General features: G+C 44.5%; 1 protein-coding gene across 4 annotated transcripts in view; it reads right to left on the bottom strand.

The window, feature by feature from the left end:
• SCMH1 (Scm polycomb group protein homolog 1) overlaps positions 1-21,928 on the bottom strand; it is a 1,232,539-nt gene that overhangs the window by 544,809 nt on the left and 665,802 nt on the right. For all 4 annotated transcript variants that reach the window (XR_011279630.1, XM_069623049.1, XM_069623050.1 and 1 more), the window contains one exon: positions 18,964-19,090. Coding sequence is in view for 3 of the 4 variants with exons in the window: in XM_069623049.1 (XP_069479150.1) it covers positions 18,964-19,090 (127 nt within the window). In the remaining variant the exon portion in view is untranslated. The remainder of the gene's footprint in view (positions 1-18,963; positions 19,091-21,928) is intronic.

The raw sequence follows: 21,928 nt of genomic DNA, 5'->3' as shown, positions 1-21,928 counted from the left end.
TAAGAATAACAAATGCAAACAAGTAGTGTTTAAGACCAAGGCACTCCATACACAAGAGTGTGGGTGTCAGAATCCACATACAGAGTGTGGCAGGAGGCACAGCGGTTAAACCTGGAGGAATGGGGCATACATTTGGTGGAAACAGAAGACAGCAATTTGAAGCGAGATAAAAAAAAAGTGCACTATTTTAACTGCTCCTTCAATGTCTGCGCAGATTAAAGGAATGGGGGAACAGAAAGCATGTGCAAGAGTGGAACAGCGTTGAGGCTTGCACACATGCAGTACCCTTTTGCTTTTTAAAAAAAAATGTATGCTGATTTGCAACATACTCTGATCCTATCCCCATAGGTGACCGCAATCCCACAAATATGAATGAAAGAATATTGAACGTTAGAGTGCATGCAAAGCCATAAAAGCACAGAAATGCTTAGGGGTACAAATATCTCTGAGTTCCAAGATGTACATGTGCAACTTATGTTGCTCCAGGATCCAGAGATACTGTGCTCGTCTGTGACCCATTGTAGCTCCTCATCATGTGAGGGAGTCGCTCACTGTCAATGTGACAGAGGAGTTGCGGGGGATGAAAGGACACCTCACTTTCAGCTGATCAACTTGCTCCTCTCATCAGCTCATAATTCTGCTATTCGTCTTCTCTTTGGTCTTTCAGTCCATACTTGTATTACTTCTTCTCTTCTATTGATCCTTTATTTTCCCATCATTTTCATTTCCTTTATATAGCATACAAATGTATTTGTGGGCTTGCCCCACCCTATCATTCTTCCTTGGTTTTGTGCCATAAATAGACTCACTTGCTCCACTCTGATTCTCAATTTCTCATCCCTGTCCCTAAGACACTGTGCTTAATGCCTCTCTTGCTCCGTTTCTCTTCTTTCTCTTAAGCACTGTAACACATTGATTATGTCCATTAGGTCCTTTCCATATTTGTTATCTTTCCTTCTTGTCTCAGTTCTCATCTTCTATGTTGTAAATACTCATGCCGCCATTTTATTGTACTACACTTTGGCATAAGCACCATTTAAATGTAATAAATACAAATACATCGAAAGGCTGGATGGGGCTCCTCAACTGGGTTGCTTCAAAACTCAGGGTAATACGACTGGATCAAATAGATGGCAATTTTTTGGGTCCCAGTAAGTTGCCATGAGCAACTGTTGAGTCAGATTCAGTCGTGTGAAAATATAAATCACAGCATGTAGAATTACATACATCCCAGAATCTTTTCAACATAAGGGAAGGTACTGATACATCGTAAGTGAGAGGAGATGACAACATTGGCCTAAATCCTTTCTAGAGGTGGGGAAGCCTTGCATCCTTGGATGTTCCGTAGAAACCCAATAAAAAAGAAGTCTCTGGTAAGGGATTTGGTGGGACTACTACTAGCTGATGGACAAACCCAGATTAAATGTCAGGAAGAGAACCTTCACTAGAACTGAGGAGGCCTATTGAGAGGTGGGGGAAATGGATCAACCAATTGTATAGATATTGGTAGTTATGACCCCATCACCACCAAAGAGTAGCCAGCATGCTCCCTATTTCAGAACTTGTGTGAAGAAAAAGGTTCAGAAAGGAAAGATCCAGGATGCTCTGGAGGTACGTACCATTGTGCCTCCATCTCAACTGTGTGAAGACTCAAGAGTGAAATCCTTGGCTTCCCTCCCTTATGTGTGACCCCTCAAATGCATTACAGGATAGAAACTTGCATACTTACTCGTTCAGGGCAACAGAAGTATTTGAGTTAAGAAGGGCGGTGGGAAGGTGGATGTGGATACATCTTGGAAACCATAAACAGTCCGGATTTCTTCCAGACGTAAAGATGAAGGGAGTATCCTCTGATGGCTATCCGTCAAACCAAGTTAGTTTGTGAGTTTTGTCTTGTGTTATTCTTCAATACAACAAACAAAAAGAAACAAAAATTTCAGCACATCCCAACCTTCCCTACGTTAATGCACACCACCACCCATTCCACAATGATAATCGGTTAATTACAGCCAAGAGAATAGTATGACTGGTCTGCATTGAACCCTTGTATCCCATTAACAATCAGATCCTCCAGTGTCCCTGCTGCTAATCGAAAACAAGTAAGCAATGTACGGCTCCCATATGTCCTTAGGTTTCGAGGCTGGTTGCACCAGAATACCACAGTCAGTTTCTAGTTCATGGCAATGTGTAATGTCTTTCTTCCATTGACCATAATATGGAGGGTGGCCCCTCCCCGAGACCATGGCCAGCCTTCTTTTGGCCAAAACTAGCAGCAACCTCAGGATAGGTCTCACCTGTTTTGGCAGTCTCAGCGTGAGACCCAACAGCGCCACCACAGGAGACGGGGGTGGGGGGCACGCTCTCCAGCAACGCCTCCAATCAGATCAAAGACCTTTATCCAGGATTGTACCAGGGACACGCCCAGGCCAGATGCAAAAAACCTGCGGGAGAAGCGGCACACCTCTGGCACAACTCGGGCGACTCCGGGAAAAAATCTGTGAATGTCCACCGGTGTCTGATAGTACTGATGCAGGTACTTAAAGTGAATCAATTTAAAATTACTGTTAATCACCCCTTTTCCAGTCTGTATACAGCAGTATTTCCAAACCTCCTCAATTAGTGGGACACCCAATGTCCCCTCCCATTTGGCACTAGAGTCTGCAGCCCACCCGGTGGACTGGTCAATTATAGCAGAATATATTTGGGAGACTAGCCAACCATCTTGTGCAACAACAAAGCTACCAGGTGGGCTGCGATTCTTAAGGGTGGTCCCACCTGTAGCTATAATATTGATGATGTTGCTGAAAAACCAGAGAGCCAAAATAACCGAACTTTGTCCTCCTCTTGTCAAGTGTCCAGCCATGTGCACTGTAGGAAGAATTGAAAGGCAAATAAAGACTGACTGAATTAAGAGTGATAGGTACTTAAAAGTTGCACTGCTCCTTCAAGTGTGATACATATGATTAAACTGCTCAAAGAAATATTGCGCCGATACAGCAAGTGAAGAGGTGCTGTCTTTTGGAATGTAAGCATCTACCATAAGATATGGAGAAGGCCTCAAATGTAATCTAGAGGCACCATATAATGGATTTTTTTTATCCATTCACATTTTAACTTTGCTTCCTCAACAGCACTCGACACATGGTGTGAATAATAGCACAAATTAAACCATCCCAGAAATAATATGGGGCATTGTGTACATTTCACCCCAAAGACCAAGTTTGAATAACTAAGTGGAACCTGTATTCATGGAGATCTGCGTCTGCAGCAATGCAACAGCACATCTACAAATCAGCAAGGAAATAAACCAAGCCTGTACCGTAGAAATATTTGACAAACAATGCAAAACACTAATTTATTCATTTGTGATTTTCTAAACTAACCTACTTGCTTCTAAATGGATCACAGCATATAGTATATAATACATTGATGTGTGTGTTGTATTTTCAAAGCATTGTATTTAAATCATGTGAAGACATGTCAAATGTAAAAATTATGCATATATAAATCAAGCAGAAAGAATGGTTCTATTAGCTTGGATAACACTTGTATTCATGTCAGTTCTATACTGTGCTGACAAGTTGATACTGGTTTCAACTCAGAACAAACTAGCCCCCGACCCTTGGAAACACCATCCAATGGAGGCTTACATAAATAAGCTTAAATACCAAATACCAAACATGTAGAGACTAACATCTGCTGGTGAAAGCCTGATCCCTTTTTGCCAGAGTCAACACATTTTCACTGCACTTAACATATCATGTTGAAGCATCCATCATAAAAACCAAACATGTGCGTTGATCTAATGCGAGCACAAAAAAAGAAGCCTTATATATGACTCACACTCATTCATATCAAATGTGCATTCTCTGATTTTTTATTAATATTTTTATTAATAAAATTGATCAATATTCATAGAATTATGAATATTCAACGCACACATTAATGTTGCATATGCAGGCGTGTGTCTGTGAGGACATATTTCACAAATCCATCTCCCATTAATATGGCAAGTCACTGCCATGAGTTATGGAAGAAAAGCAAATTTACATTCAGCAGTGTAGGAGTAAAATTGCGTCCCCCTCCAAACCCTGTCTGCTCATGTCTAAAATATAGAAATTATAATCATACAATGGAGATTGAGGGTGTATTTTCTGGGAGTATCTGATTATCAAACATGCCAATGGAAAAACCTAGCCAATCAGAAAGATGTGGTGTCATGCAGAAATAGGTTTTATATGAGGCAAAACACGGGGGAGAAGGACAACTCTCTCTCTGACAACCAGACAGATTGGATACTGATCAACATGCTGGCTACCTACTTGGAGGATTTCTGTGCTAGGAATATCTCCCCAAGAGGGAGACTGAAACCCGTGGTAGCAGATGTCACCTGTGCTTAGAGGGACCAGAGACCAGGGGGGCCAGAGGCATAGCTGATGCTGCTTGCATGAACTGAAATAATTATACAGAAGTAACTATAAGAATCCCCTAAAACAGGGCAGATTTGCACTTCAGCCTTTTCTATGCTAAGTCCCAGTAGCGGGTGGTTTGGAAGTGCTAGGGGGTGCTGATTCCCAAAACAATATTGCAGTGCCAACATGTGAAATGAAGTTTGCTTCTTACTACATTTAAGTGCTAAGTGAGATTTATATTCTTTCAAGAAAGCTGACTGCACGGTTTGCTGCAAGTGCAGTGTTAAACTGATAGCAATTCTGTGCAATCTAAGAACAGTTTCTTTTTGTCAATCAAGTACAATAAAATTGAATCCCCCCCACCCATGTTTTCACTGGTATAGTGGAAGTTCAGACTGTGAACCGAGAGCCTACGCTACCTAGCCTGACAGAGAATGTATTAATAATTTGCAACCTGTGGACTATTTAGGGATAGAAGGGACCCTAGCAGAGTCATTTCTATTCCTATTAAAATAGTGTGACAGTAAATCCCTTGCAAGTCCAAATTGTGGAATTGCATAATGAAATTCATATGCAAACTGAAAGGGAAGGGGTATTTACATCCGTTCAATACAATCTGAAAAATACTCTCCCGTGTTGGGCAGGGTAATATGAAATTGTATCCGTTCTGTAAGGAAGGCATGGTATCAAAATAAGACGGACTCAAGTGATCACAGTTCAAGGGTGTTTCAGAGGACATTTCCAGGAATTATGTTACATTTCCCGTACTCTTGAGGTGTGGATACAATCTCAGTTACACCCAAAGTCACCCCCATTGATGCTGGTTTTGATATATTCAACTGCCTCCTTATGCAGTTTAGAACTACCTTAACGTACGCCCCAATATTGTCATATAATCTGACAAAAGATTTTAATACTAGATTCAATGCAGTGATCAGTGATGACTGCCAATTAATAGCTGGGAGTGTTTGCTGGGATACATGACCAACTTTTATAGATGAGAGTAGGACGTCACGTTATGATCCGCAGAAGAGGCAACTTTAGACTAAGCCAAGGAGGAAATCAATCAAATCAAATTATCAGATATAACTGAATTGCTTAAACGTAACTGACCGCGAGACTTGTGGATGGCCTTCTTTAGTAACATATCCCCAGCATACTTCATTTCAGAGGTGTCCATATTGATATTGTTGGGTGATCCGTCTATAGAAGTGCAGGTTCGATGTCCTTTTCAGGGGCAATAGTTAGTGATGTTACCCGTGTGACAATGTTTACATTGGTCATTATTTATGCGCCGATTTATATACAGGGAGTGGATGAAAGATCTTCAATTATCAGAGATGGAGAGTTAGAAGAGCCAGATTCTGATGGCAATTTATTACAGTGGTGTTCTCTCCAATCCTTTGATGGAAGTTCTTCATTATCATTTATGCTAATTATTAATGAGAAATGAACACAATTAGATTTTCCAAGTCACCCAATAATAGTTCAGATTTCACCACAAGCTCTTCACCAGTTTCTATAAATAATGACCCTGCTGCATACATTATATACTGAATCATACAAATACTGGAATGTTGATCCAGAAGAAAACAACAAGTTGATACCTTAATTAGGCTAACAAAGCATTTATTTTGCATGTTTGAGAGCTTTCGTGGAATGTCTCCACTTCCTCAGGCAGAGATGAAATGAAACATTTGAAAAACGTTACAGCTTACATATCCCCTCCTGCAGATATCTTGTTATCTGTGTCTGTCTGTACCTGGCACCAAAAGACATATACAAGCTATTCATTTTCAGTCTTTGTCTTTGGTACCACTGGTAAGATGACTTTTACCTAGTTCTTTGTAGAAATCCACAAGTGGGTCAAAGTGTTGGTAGGTCGGACTACAAACGCACCACTTTGGCCAGTAACTGCGGGATACTGCACTTCAATGGCACTTTGCGCCGAGTAGGGCAATTTCAACTGAAATCAGCCACATCACTCTGTGCTGCATACAGTGCGCTGGTGCCTCCACCAAATTTGTCAAATGGATTCCTCCAGATCCCCAACTCTACCCGTTACCTGTGGATTCCCGGAAGGATTTATCCACGCCATTGTGACCTTCAACCTTTACATGGAGCCCCCCTAACTCCAGACAACATCCACATCCACCAATACGCAGATGACAGACAGCTCTACCTCAAGTAATCTTCCATCAGAGGTATCCAATGGCTCAAAGCCTGCTTTGCACCGATTCAGTCCTGGATGTCCAGTGCTTACCTGGAGCTCAACCCCCTTCAGGAAGGGATTCCCACTGCTGACCAACAACACTGAACACCCGGACATCCAGACATGGCTTCCAGTTATGAAGCGTGATGAATCCTGCTGAGACATCACTGGCGTCCAGTGATGATCTCCTCCTACATGGCCAGGTCTTGAAGAAAACCGTTTGACACCTACAATTCTAATGGCATATTGCCATTTCAGTCAAGTCACACAACACTCCTTTAACATCGCCTGCCTTTAATGGTTCTTTGACCAGAAATCCTGAACAAAATCACATTGAACGACACAGAAATTTTACAAACTCCAACTCCCAGAAAGCCTCAAGTACTGAGACGAGGAAGGAGTTAAGGAGGATCGAGAGAAAAATAAACATGCAGACTAGTTGTTTTGAGGAGGTCCGGGTGAGTGGGACATTTAAAAATGGTAGCCGCTTTCACAACAAGAGAGCCGGGGGAGAAGGGAGCATACTCAGAGACGAGAGAAGCAGAGCTGAAGCAAGACAGTGCGGAGAACGACCACCAGCCCTCCAGATAAGGTGTGTATCTGGCCTTTTTATGCATTTAATTATTGTAAATACGGCACCTTTTGTTCCCCATTTTTATCCATTACAAGGCTATTTTTGGCAGCACCCCCATAAATCATTTAGTTCATCCAACAGGGTTGAGTCATGAACTGTTTGTTTAACACTTTCTTATGATGGTTATTTCATCTAACGAATACAGAGTCTGTGAAGTTTAACACTTGGAAATAAATCAGTGTGTTTTTCACTTTGTTCAAATGCTTTGAATTTCTGTGTTACAATGTTGTTTGATAATTCTGAATCACTAATGTGCATTGCAAATTGCTTTGAGACTTTAGGAAGTTCCATTAGAATTGGCATTCTTATTGAGCCTGATTTTGAAGATTGGTGCAGTACAGTGTAAAAGTGCATTCCTGCAAGTGCTGCATTTTTGTATTGTTTATGGCCGCTTATTTCAGTGGTTTTAACAGAGCCCGCTGTGCTGAAGTATACTTTTTTCAAGTTTACTAGTGATTTTCATAGGCATTTTCATACTAGGTATTCTCTTCATCTCACAAGCACATCAGTGGCATTTAATGGCTTGAGCTTTTTTGATGGGTTTTAGTTTTATGAGAGCCTATGAGCAAGAAGCCGTTTGGCATTGCTCATTATGAAAGGCTTGATGTTACATTAGTAGATACGTTTGGTATCATTTTAAAATATTGCGAGTGTTTGCATGTGTGCATCTATGTGCGAGTGCAACAGTTAGTCACAGCAGAGTGAGCAAGGAATAGCTGACTGTGTGGTCTTAATGTCACATTTACTACCCCACCGTCCCCCTAAGCATGTATAATTCATACAGATAGAGAGGGTGAAAAATCTACCAGCAATACTTCGATGGACTTTCATATGATTGTAATGGGACATTAGCAGTGCTTCCCCCATCAGGACGAGTTATTTTTTAAATGAGAAATGAGACCAGGTAAACAATTCCCAACCTTGCTGTAACTATTTTTTAGTAGGGTTGACTGTTCTAGTACTTCTCAACAGCTCTGCTATATACTTAGCACAGTAACCAAGCTGCTCAGCGGAGCTGCCATATGGGACAATGAACTATTCACAGCAGGGCTAAAGCACATTTAGTGGCATCATAACCGGATTCCTAGGCAGGACTGTTGTGTTTTGGAACAGTACCTGACTTTTCAAAAGTGACACTTTAATGACGCAGTACCAACACGTGTTTGCAGCTTCAGTATGTAGCTAAAGCACTGAAAAGTAAGAGTCTCTAGCTCTCCCCTCCATTCTCCTGAGGTGTCAGTATGCACACTGGTGGGCAGAGTGAGGAAAACTTGCATTGCTTTGGTAGAGTTCAAGCCATCCTGTTCTCAGTATTGTGCTTTTCCTAACTTCTGATTCTCCCATGTCCTAGTATTGTGTGACACTGCCAAATCTCTAGTACCTCCATAAATCTCCTGCTTCGCGAATAGGATAGTTCATTGGAGCTTGAGACGAGTCAGTTATGTCAGGTAAGCCATGCATGGTACTGCCGATTGTCCAACAATACAAGCCCTTCAGACAAGTTAGTGCCCGACCAAGCCCATCAGGAAACTTAGTTCAGTGGGTTGATAAACCTACCACACAGATCAGTGTTTCACCCATGAGTCCAAACCTGTCAATAGCTTGGTGAGCTCATGGAGGGATATGTGTTTAAGATGGAGATAAAAGGTTTGAGTTGTAGCAGAACGGACTTAGCTTTCCGGAGTGTAAATATTTGATGGTTTAGAACTCATAAATCTCATCAGTGCTGCCATACTTGGCATTTAGTGCAGGTAAAGCATTTGCATGGAAACATTCAGCATCTGACAACTCTAAATCTGCAATTTCCAGACTAATTTCCAAAAGCAAGTTTGCATACATTTAAAAGGAACCACACACCCTAATGTTCAAACTAAACTGAGTTGTTACAAACATAAGAGACACAAGACAACAAAGAGCTGAAGTTGGGACAGAAAGAACAGACCGCAATGGAAAGGAGGGAGAGCCAGCAAGACTGAGGAGAGAAACAGCAATAATAGTATTCCGAGACAGGATATTCAGAACAAAATAGAGCAAGTGACCACAACAACAAGCATGGAAACACACAATAGTGAGAGGAGAGCAACAAAGTGGGAGACAAGTTATTGCATGAGAGAGCATTTTCCACAAGTGTAATACATTATTTGAAGTCAGAGAACATGAAATAAACCTATCTTGTTTGTAATATTTTCCAAAACGTTTAACTTTATGCACACATTGGATGGCTGTCCAATACCTTTTACTCTCTTGCAAAGGTGAAAACTTATTTTTACTCTCTTGAATTTGGATTTACTCTTCAAATCTCAAAATAGGGAGTAAAACATTCCCACCTCAAAATCCTATCGGGAGCACTGAGGACCACGCTGGAAAAAGCAGGCACTTCTACACCGCTGTTCACAGGTGTTACATACCGGTGAGGCGCAAGGCTGGAGGGGATGCTGCAAGCACCAAGAAAGAACAGTCTGAAGACCGGCAGCAACAACAAAGCTACCGGGAACACGGTTTTGAAGAGGGACAGCAGTCATTCAGGCGAGTAAGTGCAGAGCTGCCCTGAAAGATGAAAGGAGGCATGCTGTGCAAGGGAAACAGTCCCAGAACGGGAGCTTCACCGAAGCAGCGTGCCACGGCTCGGGAACGCTTCAGTACACTGGTGAGTCCACACAGAACCATTGGGGACCTCTGGGTGTACCGACAGGCATTGAAACAACTAAACTATTTTGAATACTGACCAAGTGAAGTAAAAAGACAGAATTTAAACAATTCCCCATACATGAAATATCAAGGTGGGGAAAGTTGAAGCAAGCATTCTTTTTGTTTTTTCTTTTTTTAAATTGTATTCGGTTAAAACCCACAGTAAATTCAAATAAAAGCAGTCCATTAAACCATTAAAAAACTCAATCATAATCATACATTGAAGGATAGCTCCTTGGGCAAAGTAGTTAAAACAGGGGTAAATAAGAAGAAGGATAAGGTGGAGGAGACAAGGATAATAGAGTTCATAAAGGGAAGAAATTGCAACAGGAAGAGGAGAATAAAAAAAACAGTATCATATTACAGGCTCTGCAAGGTCAAACCTCGACCATAGTTATCACTCCCATAGTGCCGATTAGAAATGTGTATTTACAAAAGGATTTCTAAAAACAATATTACTTTTTCCAACACTTGAACCCCTGCTATTGTTAGGTTCTGATAGTATCCCGATATCATACTGTCCTAAAACATGTCCAGGGCTGATTTCTCAGTCCCCACACCAAATCTTGCGAACAGTACTGATCTTGCTGGCCAGGTACCCTCGCATTCCATTAACACATTTTTCAAGGATCGTTTCTCCAGGTTTTTGCACACATTAAATTGAATAAGCGAGGGGTCACCCATCTCCCTTTGAGACAGAATTCCTCCTGTATGGACAACATTTAGTCTCATTCTAAGAAAGATTTTCCTGATTTTCCTGTCCGGAAATTTCACCAAATAATTAGCAATACACCCTTGCTTTTTATCAACTTTCAGGAAAAGGTTTTCACATGCCAGACTGCGCAGTTTTTCTATAGTTGTTGTCCAGTCCATTTCAAACCAGGTCTTTTTTGCCTTGATGGGTTTCTCAAACAGAGTTTCGCAATTTAATCTGCTGTATTTAGCCCTTCTATTGCCCAGCGTTCCAGGTTTGAGAACATCTTAGAACTGCTTTTTTCCCAAGTGAGATTTTAGATCTGCAAACAGGGACCCCTCATTATTAGATGTCATTATGAGCCGATAGAGACCAATTTCTAGCCAGCATGAGCTTTAAGTGATCAGAGGCCCAATTCGAATCTCAGACTTGCAAGCTGGAGGCTGTGCGGGAGGCCTAGAACACTCTTCCAAATCAGCCCTTCCCATCTGTACCAATTTCCAATCCAAAAAAGAGGCTTTGCCTCCAGCCCATATATGACTACAGGGACTACTTTTGCTTTATAAAATTTAATCAAAGGGAGCGAAAAGGGGGGGCGTGGCTAACTGGCAATGGAATAGGACGTGCTGCGTGAGGAGCTCCTGATGATCCGACTCTATTTTTGCCAAATTTACCTGCTGAAACTGCAACGAGCGCCTAGAACTTTGAGGATCAGGTGTCGGAAGCCGCACGCTGAGTGAAGTTCGCTGGAGAAGCTCATAGTCCCCTAGAATCGTGAGATATACATGGTTTTGTCGGTGCGATTGTGTGGCTGCTTCGACACCAAGATGGCGGCTAACAAAGGAAAGGCCTCCGAGGAGAAACGAAACTGATTCCCCGGACCTGCGGGACATGGCTGCGGTAAATTGCCTGGAGAAGTAACACAATTGGGTGATATGGCAGAGTGGTCGAATCCATGAAAGCGCCCGGCCTGACATACGCGAATGGAGCCTCGGCGATCTGACCGCAAGAGGAGATGACATTGGATGCTTGGGTGACGAGGCCTACGGAAGTTGCATGGGGAGTGGGAGGCCATAGCCCATCCGCAAGACAATTCGAAGTGCCATCTCGAATGTGCGTTAGGCGACCTGGAAGCCGGACCATTGTCGGACCGAGGACGGTGTGACAGCAGCACTAAAGTGGAGGCGTACAGGAGCAGCGGGAAGTGCCATGTCGGCGAAAGGGTTGAGAGTCAAGACCAAGCAACCCACGATGGAGACTTTCACGAGAACGCAACGAACCCCCTCAACATCAGTACAGAGCGCGATCGAGACCCCTGCGGAGGATGCCCCCGAAGGGGATAAGCACCAGATCCTAGAAGCTATAACGGGGCTAAGCGCTAAATGGGACTTGGCAATGGCGGATCTACGCACAGCTCTGGAGAATAAGATCGATGCTGTGGGTACAGAACTCACCCTGCTACGTCAAGATGTTAGGGCACTTGCAGAAAGGACCAGCGGTTTGGAAAGTGGGGTGAAGATTAATACTGATTTTAGCAGGAGCAATGCGAAGGAGATTCATGTTTTAAAACAACAGGTCGCTAACTTGGAAAATCGTGTGGAAGAGGCGGAAGGAACGGCGACGAGAAACAACATTCGCGTGGTTGGCCTTCCGGAGGGAGAAGAAGGCCAAGATCCCACAAACTATGTTGAAAACAAGATCCTGCAAGGGATTGGTGCTGGTAATCTTTCGCAGGGATTTACGGTCGAGAGGGCGCACCGCGCCCTGATGAGGAAACCCCGGCCGGGGGCCCCGCCAAGACCGATCATCGCGAGGATCCTGAATTACAGAGATAGAGAAAAGATCCTCGAATACTTTCGTAAGGGCGGCACGATAGAGAGAGCATCCACCAACATCACAGCATATCCGGACTACACGATGCTGATACAGAGGGAGAGGTACAGCTACGTAGCCGTCAAAAGGAGGCTGAGGGCAGCAGGAATCAGATATATGCTTCTGTACCCGGCACGATTGAAAGTGCTACATAAGAACAAAGCGCTATTTTTCGATACCCCCGAGGATGTAGTCGCATGGCTGGACCTGCAGGACTACCCGGAACAAGAAGCAGATCGGGATCGGCAGGATCATACCAAATGAAGATTCAGTAAGAAGAAGGACCCTGATTGTATGGAGAAGCTGTGACTAACTGAACTTTGTACACAATCTGAGCCTGGTGCTCGATTCGGACTGGAATATAGTGAGTGGAACTGTAATCGGTAACGGTTTGGCAATTGAATGTGTAATGTTTTTTGAGAGGAGCAACAGAACGCGGACGACCTACCCCAATAGACTATTAGTTTCATCGGCCATTAGGGCGGCTTTATCCTACTGAGCCCTGAGTAGAAGCTTGCGCTCGGCAGGGCTAGATGTGGGGGTGCCTGAGATCCAGGAATGGAGCTAGGCAACGATTGGGGAGGGTATTGTTGGGGGAGGGGTGGGTGGGCAAAAAGTTGGGGGATGGGGAGTTGAGTGTGTGTGGTTATGGGGAGTTTGAGTTTTGTTTCAAGCCTATTTGGGAGAATAAGTTTGTGGTACTTGCGGTGCATGAAGGGATGTAATCAATGGAGGATCGGGTGGGTGCTTATTAACGACCTATGGGGGACCTCAGGATTATAACGTGGAACGTCAGGGGCCTTAACAGCTACCTGAAAAGAAACAAGATCATGATGTATCTGAAAAGGCAGAAAATAGACACCGCATTACTACAAGAAACGTACTTGACGCACGAGGAGTTGGACCTAGTTAAGAGAAAGTGGAAAGGGACCGTAGTGGGCTCGCCATACTCTGCATATGCCCGGGGGGTGCTAATCTGAGTGGCACCGCATGTCCCGTTCAAATTGACACAAGAGGTGGTTGAAATGGATGGAAGGATGGCTATACTGCGGGGGCTGGTAGAGAGCAGGGAGGTATGCATAGTAAACACGTATGCCCCCAACCAAAACACAGCAGCATATTTCAGAGCCCTGTGTACCAATCTTAGTGTGTGTATGGGGAGCGCGGTGATCTGGGGCGGGGACTTCAATTGTGTGTTGGATCCGGTGGTGGACAGGTCAGATGACAGGGTGGGTACACGTACTTGACGCGCGAGGAGTTGGACCTAGTTAAGAGAAAGTGGAAAGGGACCGTAGTGGGCTCGCCATACTCTGCATATGCCCGGGGGGTGCTAATCTGGGTGGCACCGCATGTCCCGTTCAAATTGACACAAGAGGTGGTTGAAATGGATGGAAGGATGGCTATACTGCGGGGGCTGGTAGAGAGCAGGGAGGTATGCATAGTAAACACGTATGCCCCCAACCAAAACACAGCAGCATATTTCAGAGCCCTGTGTACCAATCTTAGTGTGTGTATGGGGAGCGCGGTGATCTGGGGCGGGGACTTCAATTGTGTGTTGGATCCGGTGGTGGACAGGTCAGATGACAGGGTGGGTAAGCCTAGCCCAGCGGCGAGAGCGCTGCGGACGCTGCTAACAGATTTTGGTTTTACAGATGCGTGGAGGATGAAACATCCCACTGAGAGGCAATACTCACACTATTCAGCCCCGCACCAACTGCACACTAGGCTCGATTACGTCTTTGTCACAGCAGATGTGATGTCCGAGATTACTCAAACCGAATACAAGGCCAGGGTCCTCTCAGATCATTCGCCCCTGATCCTCGGATGGCAATATTGCCCCCCCCCCCCCCGAGGGCGAAAATCCCTACATGGCGCCTCCGAGCAGAGGCGCTCAAAGATCTAATCTTTAGAGAAGATTTAAGAGAGAAGATTACTAACTTTTTTGTGGAAAAAACTGGAAGTGTTGACTCTGAGGACACACTATGGGAAGCTTTTAAGGTGGTGATGCGGGGGGCGGCCATTGCTAAGTCAAGAGGGTTACAGGGTGGGGTCTTAGCTGACCTACAGAGGGCGGAAACTGAGCTAGAAACAACGTTAAAGAGCGAAGATGTAGACACGGAGCTGGTACTCCAACAACAATGTGCAGGGCACTGGGAAAGACTCTGCAATCTTAATTATAAGAAATATGTTGAGAGGCAGCACGCGAGGGGAGACAAGACAGGCCGCCTTTTGGCCTGGCTATACAAAAGCGAGACCCCCTAAGCTTCCGATTAGGACTATTATTAGGGAGGACGGAGAAGAGGTGGCCACGCAAGAGGGGGTTAACAAAGAATTTGTGGAATATTACAGGGTGCTGTATGGAGATGATGGCGACCAGCGCACGATAACCAAAACGTTAGAAGACATAGGGCTGCCCAAGATAAGCGACGAAGAGAGGGAGGAGTTAGATGAGCCAATCACGTTGGAGGAATTAGAAGGGGTAGTAAAGCAGCTTCCCACTTGTAAGGCCCCAGGGGCAGATGGGTTCCCCAGCGAATTTTATAAAGTATACAAGGAGGAAATCCTCCCCCCAATGCTGGACATGTTGAATGAAGCGTTTGAGATAGGACGGTTGCCTGAGTCACTTAGAGAGGCGATTATAATACTGCTGCCCAAGCCCAATAAACCAGAGCACAGATGTGGTTCCTACAGGCCCCTGTCGATGCTCAATCAAGACAGCAAGATTCTCACAGCTGTCCTTGCAAATTGATTGCGGAAAGTGATTGGCAGACTCATACATCCTGATCAGACGGGTTATGTCCCGAGCAGGAACATTACACACAACCATAGGCGACTTCATCGGGTGGTCGAATGGGGTGTTAAGAACGAGGGTGAGTTGGCAATAGTGTCTCTAGATGCAGTCAAGGCTTTTGACTCGGTCAAGTGGTCATGGCTATTGGCTGCTTTGGAAGGGTATGGAATGGGGCCGTGCTATATCAGGTGGGCCAAGATGTTGTATAGTGAGCCGCTTGCCAGGGTCCGAACTGGAGCGGTGATATCCGAAAGATGGCAACTTGGCAGAGGCACCAGACAAGGGTGCCCCTGGTCCCCGATGCTTTACATCTTGGCCCTGGAGCCTTTGGCAATATGCCTTAGGGCACAGTATGAGACGATTGGCATTGAAGTGGGAGGGGAACGACACTTGATATCCTTGTATGCGGACGATCTGTTGCTGTACTTGCAATACCCAGAAGAAAATCTCTTATACATATTTGAAGTGATGGAAAGGTATGCAGAGTTGTCGGGCATCTCGGTGAACCCCCAAAAGTCTGTCATATTCCCATTAGGTAGCTATAAGGGGATCCCTGCAGAAGGACTACCGGTGCTACAGGTACCGTGGGCAACAAGCTCTTTTCCCTATTTGGGCATAGATATATATCACACGGCGCAACATGAACACAGACACAATACGGAAGTAGCCGTCGAGAAAATCAGAAACAGCATGCAATTCTGGGCAAGATTGCCCTTGGCGATGATGGGGCGGGGGGCTATGCTCAAGATGGTAGTTCTGCCCAGGCTTTTGCATTACTTTAGTAATATCCCATACATAATACCCAAGAAGTTTTTTAGTAAATTGAACAGCATGTGTAGGGATTTCTTGTGGCACGGTACCCGAAATAGGGTGGCGTTCTGGAAACTGCAGAACTGTTATGAAAAAGGAGGTATTAGACTGCCCCATTTTGAGATTTATTATTTGGCGGGACAGTTGCAATATGTTGCTAAGTGGCTTTCCGATGAAGTGACCCCTGAGCAAAGGGTGCTTGGGCAGGACTGTGCCCCGTTTTATTTGAAAGAAATGATCTGGCTGTCCGAAACTGAAATGAGGGGGCGCCCTGCAATGTTGAAGCTTGGGCGGAAAATTTGGCGTAGGGCTTGTCGCCTAATGGAGGTCCCATACCCGTGCCTCCCGCAGGTACCGTTGGTTGCTTTGACAGGAGGGGATGATCAGCTAAGGGCGATTGTTAGGACCTACTGGGAATCAGTGGGGCTGGCAACGCTAGGCGATGTTTGGCAGGAGGGATCCATTAAGGAGTTTACAGAACTCAACGAAGAGGCGGGGCTACAAACGGGGCAATATGTCACATACATTAGATTGGTGCGAATGATTAAGAGCACCTGGCCAGAAACAGTTTTGATAGAAGAACCAGATGCAGTTTTGGAAGCAATGTATGATATGTCTGAAGGGGTCATGAGATCTCGAGACTGTACGAGATGGTGATGGCTAAGGTGGGTAAAGATTTGACGCATCTGAGACTGGACTGGGAGATGGAAGTGGGGGCCCCGATGGAGGACGGGATGTGGGAGCGCGCCCTGGGTTACCACAAAAAAGTATCTAGAAATGCCAGATTAAAACAAATTCAGCTGTATGTAACGCATAGGGCATACATGACCCCCTTGAGGATATCTAAGTTCCGAAACGCTGGCATACAAGTATGTCCTAAATGTAACCTGGAAAACGCTGACATGACACATATGTTTTGGTTGTGCCCGATTATTAGATGCTACTGGAGTGATGTGGCGCAGAAACTGGTCGATAAAGGGGTTACTCTTGTCATACACACGGCTTGGGCCTGCTTATTGGGCGGGTTCCCTAGGCCACGGAAACTCAAACATATTGAGAAACTAAGAAATCTGGCGTATGTGCTTGCGAAACGTAGGATTGCCATGGGGTGGAAGAAATGCCACAAACCTAAGGTGGATGTATGGTGGAAGGACTTACAGAAATGGGCGGAGGCTGAAACGGTGGCATGGCAAGATGCGATTAGCCGGGCTGATGAGGGGGAGGTGGGCACCCTATTGGCCTGGAAAACGCTAATAACAGAGTAATATCAAACCCAAAAGACTCCGAAGAGGACGAAACTCGGCCGCATGTGCCAAACACTGAAAGAGATGGACAAATAGGCTCACGAGGGGAGGGAGGGATAATGGGAGCAGTGACTACGATAACTTGGTGTAATTGAACCATTATGATTATGCTGCTTGTTTGGTTTTCATTGTTTTGTTTGTATAAAATCAATAAAAGAAATTTAAAAAATAAAAAAAGGGATGAGCGAAAAAGCCACAATATTTCGTTAGAACTTTTTTCATCTGAGGGATGATCTGGCTGGTTTTATACATATCCCGTTACACTTTACAAATTGCTGGAGAGGCGTACATTTTATATCCTAAATATATCAAATCTTCAACCCTTGGAATACCACAAGCAAATGAATAGTAATGTTTGTAGGTCGCTTGCTGACTATTTGCCCGCCCTCCCACTCGCTGGTTGTTAGCTCTCCACTTCTTTGCATCTCTGCTTCCCTTCTCCATGTCCTTTCACCTATAACTTGCAAAATGCTCTGTTGCTTCCCAAAGCTAGGTGTGCACTCAATATCATAATAAAAATAATAATAATAATAGTAGTAATAATAATCTGTTAAAGAGCCAGGTTATCAGCTACTAGCGTTTTGTCACAAGCAGTCCGTCAATATTGCACCGCCAAACAGTATTATTACTATTATTATTATTATTGTTATTATGATATTGACACCTAGATTTGGGAAGCAACAGTGCATTTTGCAAGTGCTGCTGGCAACTTAACTTGCTTGGCCCTTTGCTCCTAATGGCACACCGCTGCTGCATGTGTAAAGCTCATACTCTACTGTGCTAAGTGAAACGTGTAAATATTTAAAGTTCTGAATGAAAACGTACATCTTCCACTTAACGCAAAAAAACAAGGGAGTGGATGCTGCTCTACCCCCCAAACGCCCAATCAAACAAGCCGCCACTGTGAGGTGGCCAAGCAGCTCAACTAGAGCATTTCTATGAATTATGTTGTCTAGGCTTGGGCTTTTTAAGTTACTCCAGTCGCTCATAATTTACCAAAACATTCTAGTGCCCTTTTGGTCTAACGCCTCATGCAGTGTTGCATAGACCTTTGTCGGACTGGGATCAGATTCATAATTTGCTTAGAGGTCTCATCCGTTTCCTTGTTTATTACTCTTTCCCCTTTTCTACCGAAAGCTCGGAAATAGTTGCACAAGAGCACTAGCATTCTTTTTCGATAGTGGAAATACAAAAAGGCAAAGAACAACAGTAAAGCCAGATCGCCAGGTTTATATATTTTAAAGAGATTTCTCTCTATATTTACACAAAGTTCCCAAGCGTGCAGAAGTCTATGTTTTGCTGAGAGTAATATGCTTATTACATTTTTGCAACAATTTAGCATGCTCTTGGGTTCTTAAATGTTTACAACTTTAGGATGTGCTAACGAAAACATGCAATATGCCGTTTTCATCTTTCCTGGGGTTGCTTATAACTGGAATCTGATTCTCGGCATTTCAACAAGGATACTATTCCACGACCACTTGATAACTGGACATTTGTTGGTCTCCATTCCTTTAAAACAACTTTTTTGTTCTGACTTCCTTACCTGTTGGGGCCTGCATTGCTGAGTTTGGGATTGTAGCTGCATCCTGAGGCACTGTGCTGGTATCTGGTTCTGGGGTGCTGATCGTAGGGGAAGTGGGTGCGGGATTCAGCAACATCCGAGGTTTCCTCTGAAAATTAAGATTGCAAAGAGTTACAGCCAGAAGAGAGAGATTCCTATATTGACACATGCCCCCAGTTATATGCACCTTAAGTGTATTAATTGGCATCCCTTCCAGAGAAAGTGTAAGTCCTAAATGCTGGAGACAATGGAAGCCTTTTTAATTTGGGCTATTAGGTGGCGCTGAAGCACAAACAGTAAGCCAGAACTAATTCACTGAAGTACAGATAGGAGGGAGAGTACATGTGAGGAAGGACACAGCTTGTGGGTGGTGCTTGGTTATGTACCCACCCACTCATGGCCATGCTAATCCGTATAGCCATTGCCACCCACTAACTGCCCCTCTCCACCCCAAATACATCATCCTGGGACCACCTTGGGCTTGCTCTGTAAGCAGTAACATCAAACTATAGCCTGGCAGTGTTCTTTCGAAGCAATCTTAGTGTTAATGGCTTATATGAAGCTGTAAATGGCTACTGATGTGATAAAAATATCTTAACCAAGTGTGCCTTTAGCCACAATCTAGATCGCTCCTATGCACTGAAATCCTCTTAAAAACAAGCAAAGATGAAGCCAACAGTTTTGGCTTGAGGTATTAGATGAGCATTTTCTAGGTACTGACATCATGTGCCCTTTAATCGCTCCATTTTTCAGATGTTCCAATATTATAGCTGATAGCACATTATTGCCAGTTAGAACACTATGTATATCAGTGCTTAGGAAATGTCTATCACATGCCTACCCAAAAGCCCAATTGTTGGCTTTGCCAATGCTTGTTTTCCTAACAGTAAACACGGCCTTAACCCACAGATGACAACTGTATATTGCTTGTCATAGGTTTGTTAGTGTTAATTGCCGGCACATTGCACTCCCCTAACTACTATCTTTAACACTGGATTAAGACATTCCCATGTGACCACTCATGCAGCAACCATAGTCTGGGGGTTATAACACTATAAAGCGACCAGTGCAGATTAACAAAGTAAACTCCAGACTTTTAATGCGCAGTGGTGCAAAATTCTATTTCAATTAAAGAATATAGGACGACTTCTGTTAGTCTGATCAAAAGGTTTTTAACAGTATCATTTGATTAAAAAACTGAATAATCATATTATTCCAAAAATAATGTAATCAAAAATATGCAAATATGGGTGAACAAAAATGTCCTAACACCAGTTCAATCATACATATACAAATATGGATAACAAAGAATTACCTAACACAAGAAAACCTACATCAACTGATGAGCACATGCTAATATTATCGCCCACACTGGCTTTGTCCAGGCAGTATATATAGTGGCTAGGTAAGCACAAACAGCATCATATCCAAATACGGTTATGTACAGTTTTCCTCAATAGCACAATCTATATATTAATCCTTTGGGAATTGTGCCTTACAGAGGCCCTATAGGATCCAGTCCTCAGTCAAGCATGCTCACATCTCATTTTCTACTCTTCTTACCAACTTCGCCTCTCTTCAATCTTGTATCCCTCTGATGTTTCTCACGCATTCTAGGCCATGCCTCCACCCTTTGATGTTACTCCTTCTTACTGCTCCTGCCACCACACTACTAACCACCCCTCACTACCGCTACTCCCTCCTCACTACCGCTACTACCACTAGTGCCCCCCCTGACTTCTCAAGCACCCTCCTTTCACTTAGTCCATACACTTAGCAATCACTCCTTACACTAATCTTACTAACCATGATTGCTACACATGCAACCTCACACAGCAGTACCACTTTCAATCACTAGCCAATAACTCAGATTCTTCAACAACTGGCTGCACAGTGTTCCCTTCCTTCCTGCCTCCTGATGGTCTCTTAGTTACCTCCTCATCCTCTGACGCCACCCGCATAAGCCGCACTTCAGGATTCCTGTCTATGTAGCCCTCCTTACCCACCTGGATTGGTTCACTTTCCCTGGCCAATCTGACCCTATCTTGCCTACCCGGGATGAGCAGAATGCACTGCAGTTTGCAAATGGGGGAAAAGCCCAACCTACATTTTCCACGCAAGCATGTTGCGGGAAAAACAACAATGGCAGCCCAAGAGTCTTAGCACTTCTGTCCATCTTTGGGACCTCACTAAGTCCTGGGGTTACGGGGGATTTGATCGCCTCCATTAGACCCCGTCAGTTTCAGTGGGCTTGGGAGCCCTTGTGCATGTCTGCCATCCCTGTTTGGCAACACTGCATGGTCCTTTCCCCTGCCACCCATGAGTGGTGCAGTATTAACCTCACACTCTCCAGAGCATGTGACCCTCACCTGGTTGGACGGTCTACTCTCATTGGAGGCTGCTGGCCCAGCTCCCACTGAGGTTCTGCTGTGGGCAGGGACGCCAGAAGGGGAACCGGCATGGCAACAAGAGACACCACCATGCAAACCATGGGCGCAGCCATCTTGCTCACACTGCAAAGGCACGGTGGTCCAGCACCACATTTGCATGTGCACGCTCTGGCAGGCGTCTTGTGTTGCGATCGCAACACTGTCAGAGGCCATGGCCTTGCTTTTTTGGCACAATGGGGATTTAAACTCAGCGCAACCGGTGACAGACGCATTATAACGTGCTCCGTTTCCGCTGGTTGCCTTGTCCTGGCCTTGCTTGGCCTTTATGGTGCTTAACCTGCAGTGCTGTTCCTTCATACTCCCCTTGTCCCTTGTTCTGCTCTGCTGCCTTCCTTCCTTCCTTCCTGCCTGCATGTTCGACCTTGGCACTCTTCTTTCTTGCCTGCCAATTGCCATGGCAGGTTTTCTTCCTACTGCCCGCTTGCCTTGGCTAACCTTCCATTTGCAAGTCTGCTTGCCTTGGCTGCCTTCCCATCTGCCTGTTAGTCTGCCACCAG

Source organism: Ambystoma mexicanum, chromosome 11, assembly GCF_040938575.1.
Source record: "Ambystoma mexicanum isolate Mex_15411 chromosome 11, UKY_AmexF1_1, whole genome shotgun sequence".
Taxonomy (NCBI): Eukaryota; Metazoa; Chordata; class Amphibia; order Caudata; family Ambystomatidae; genus Ambystoma; species Ambystoma mexicanum.
This window is presented reverse-complemented; position numbering and strand designations above follow the sequence as displayed.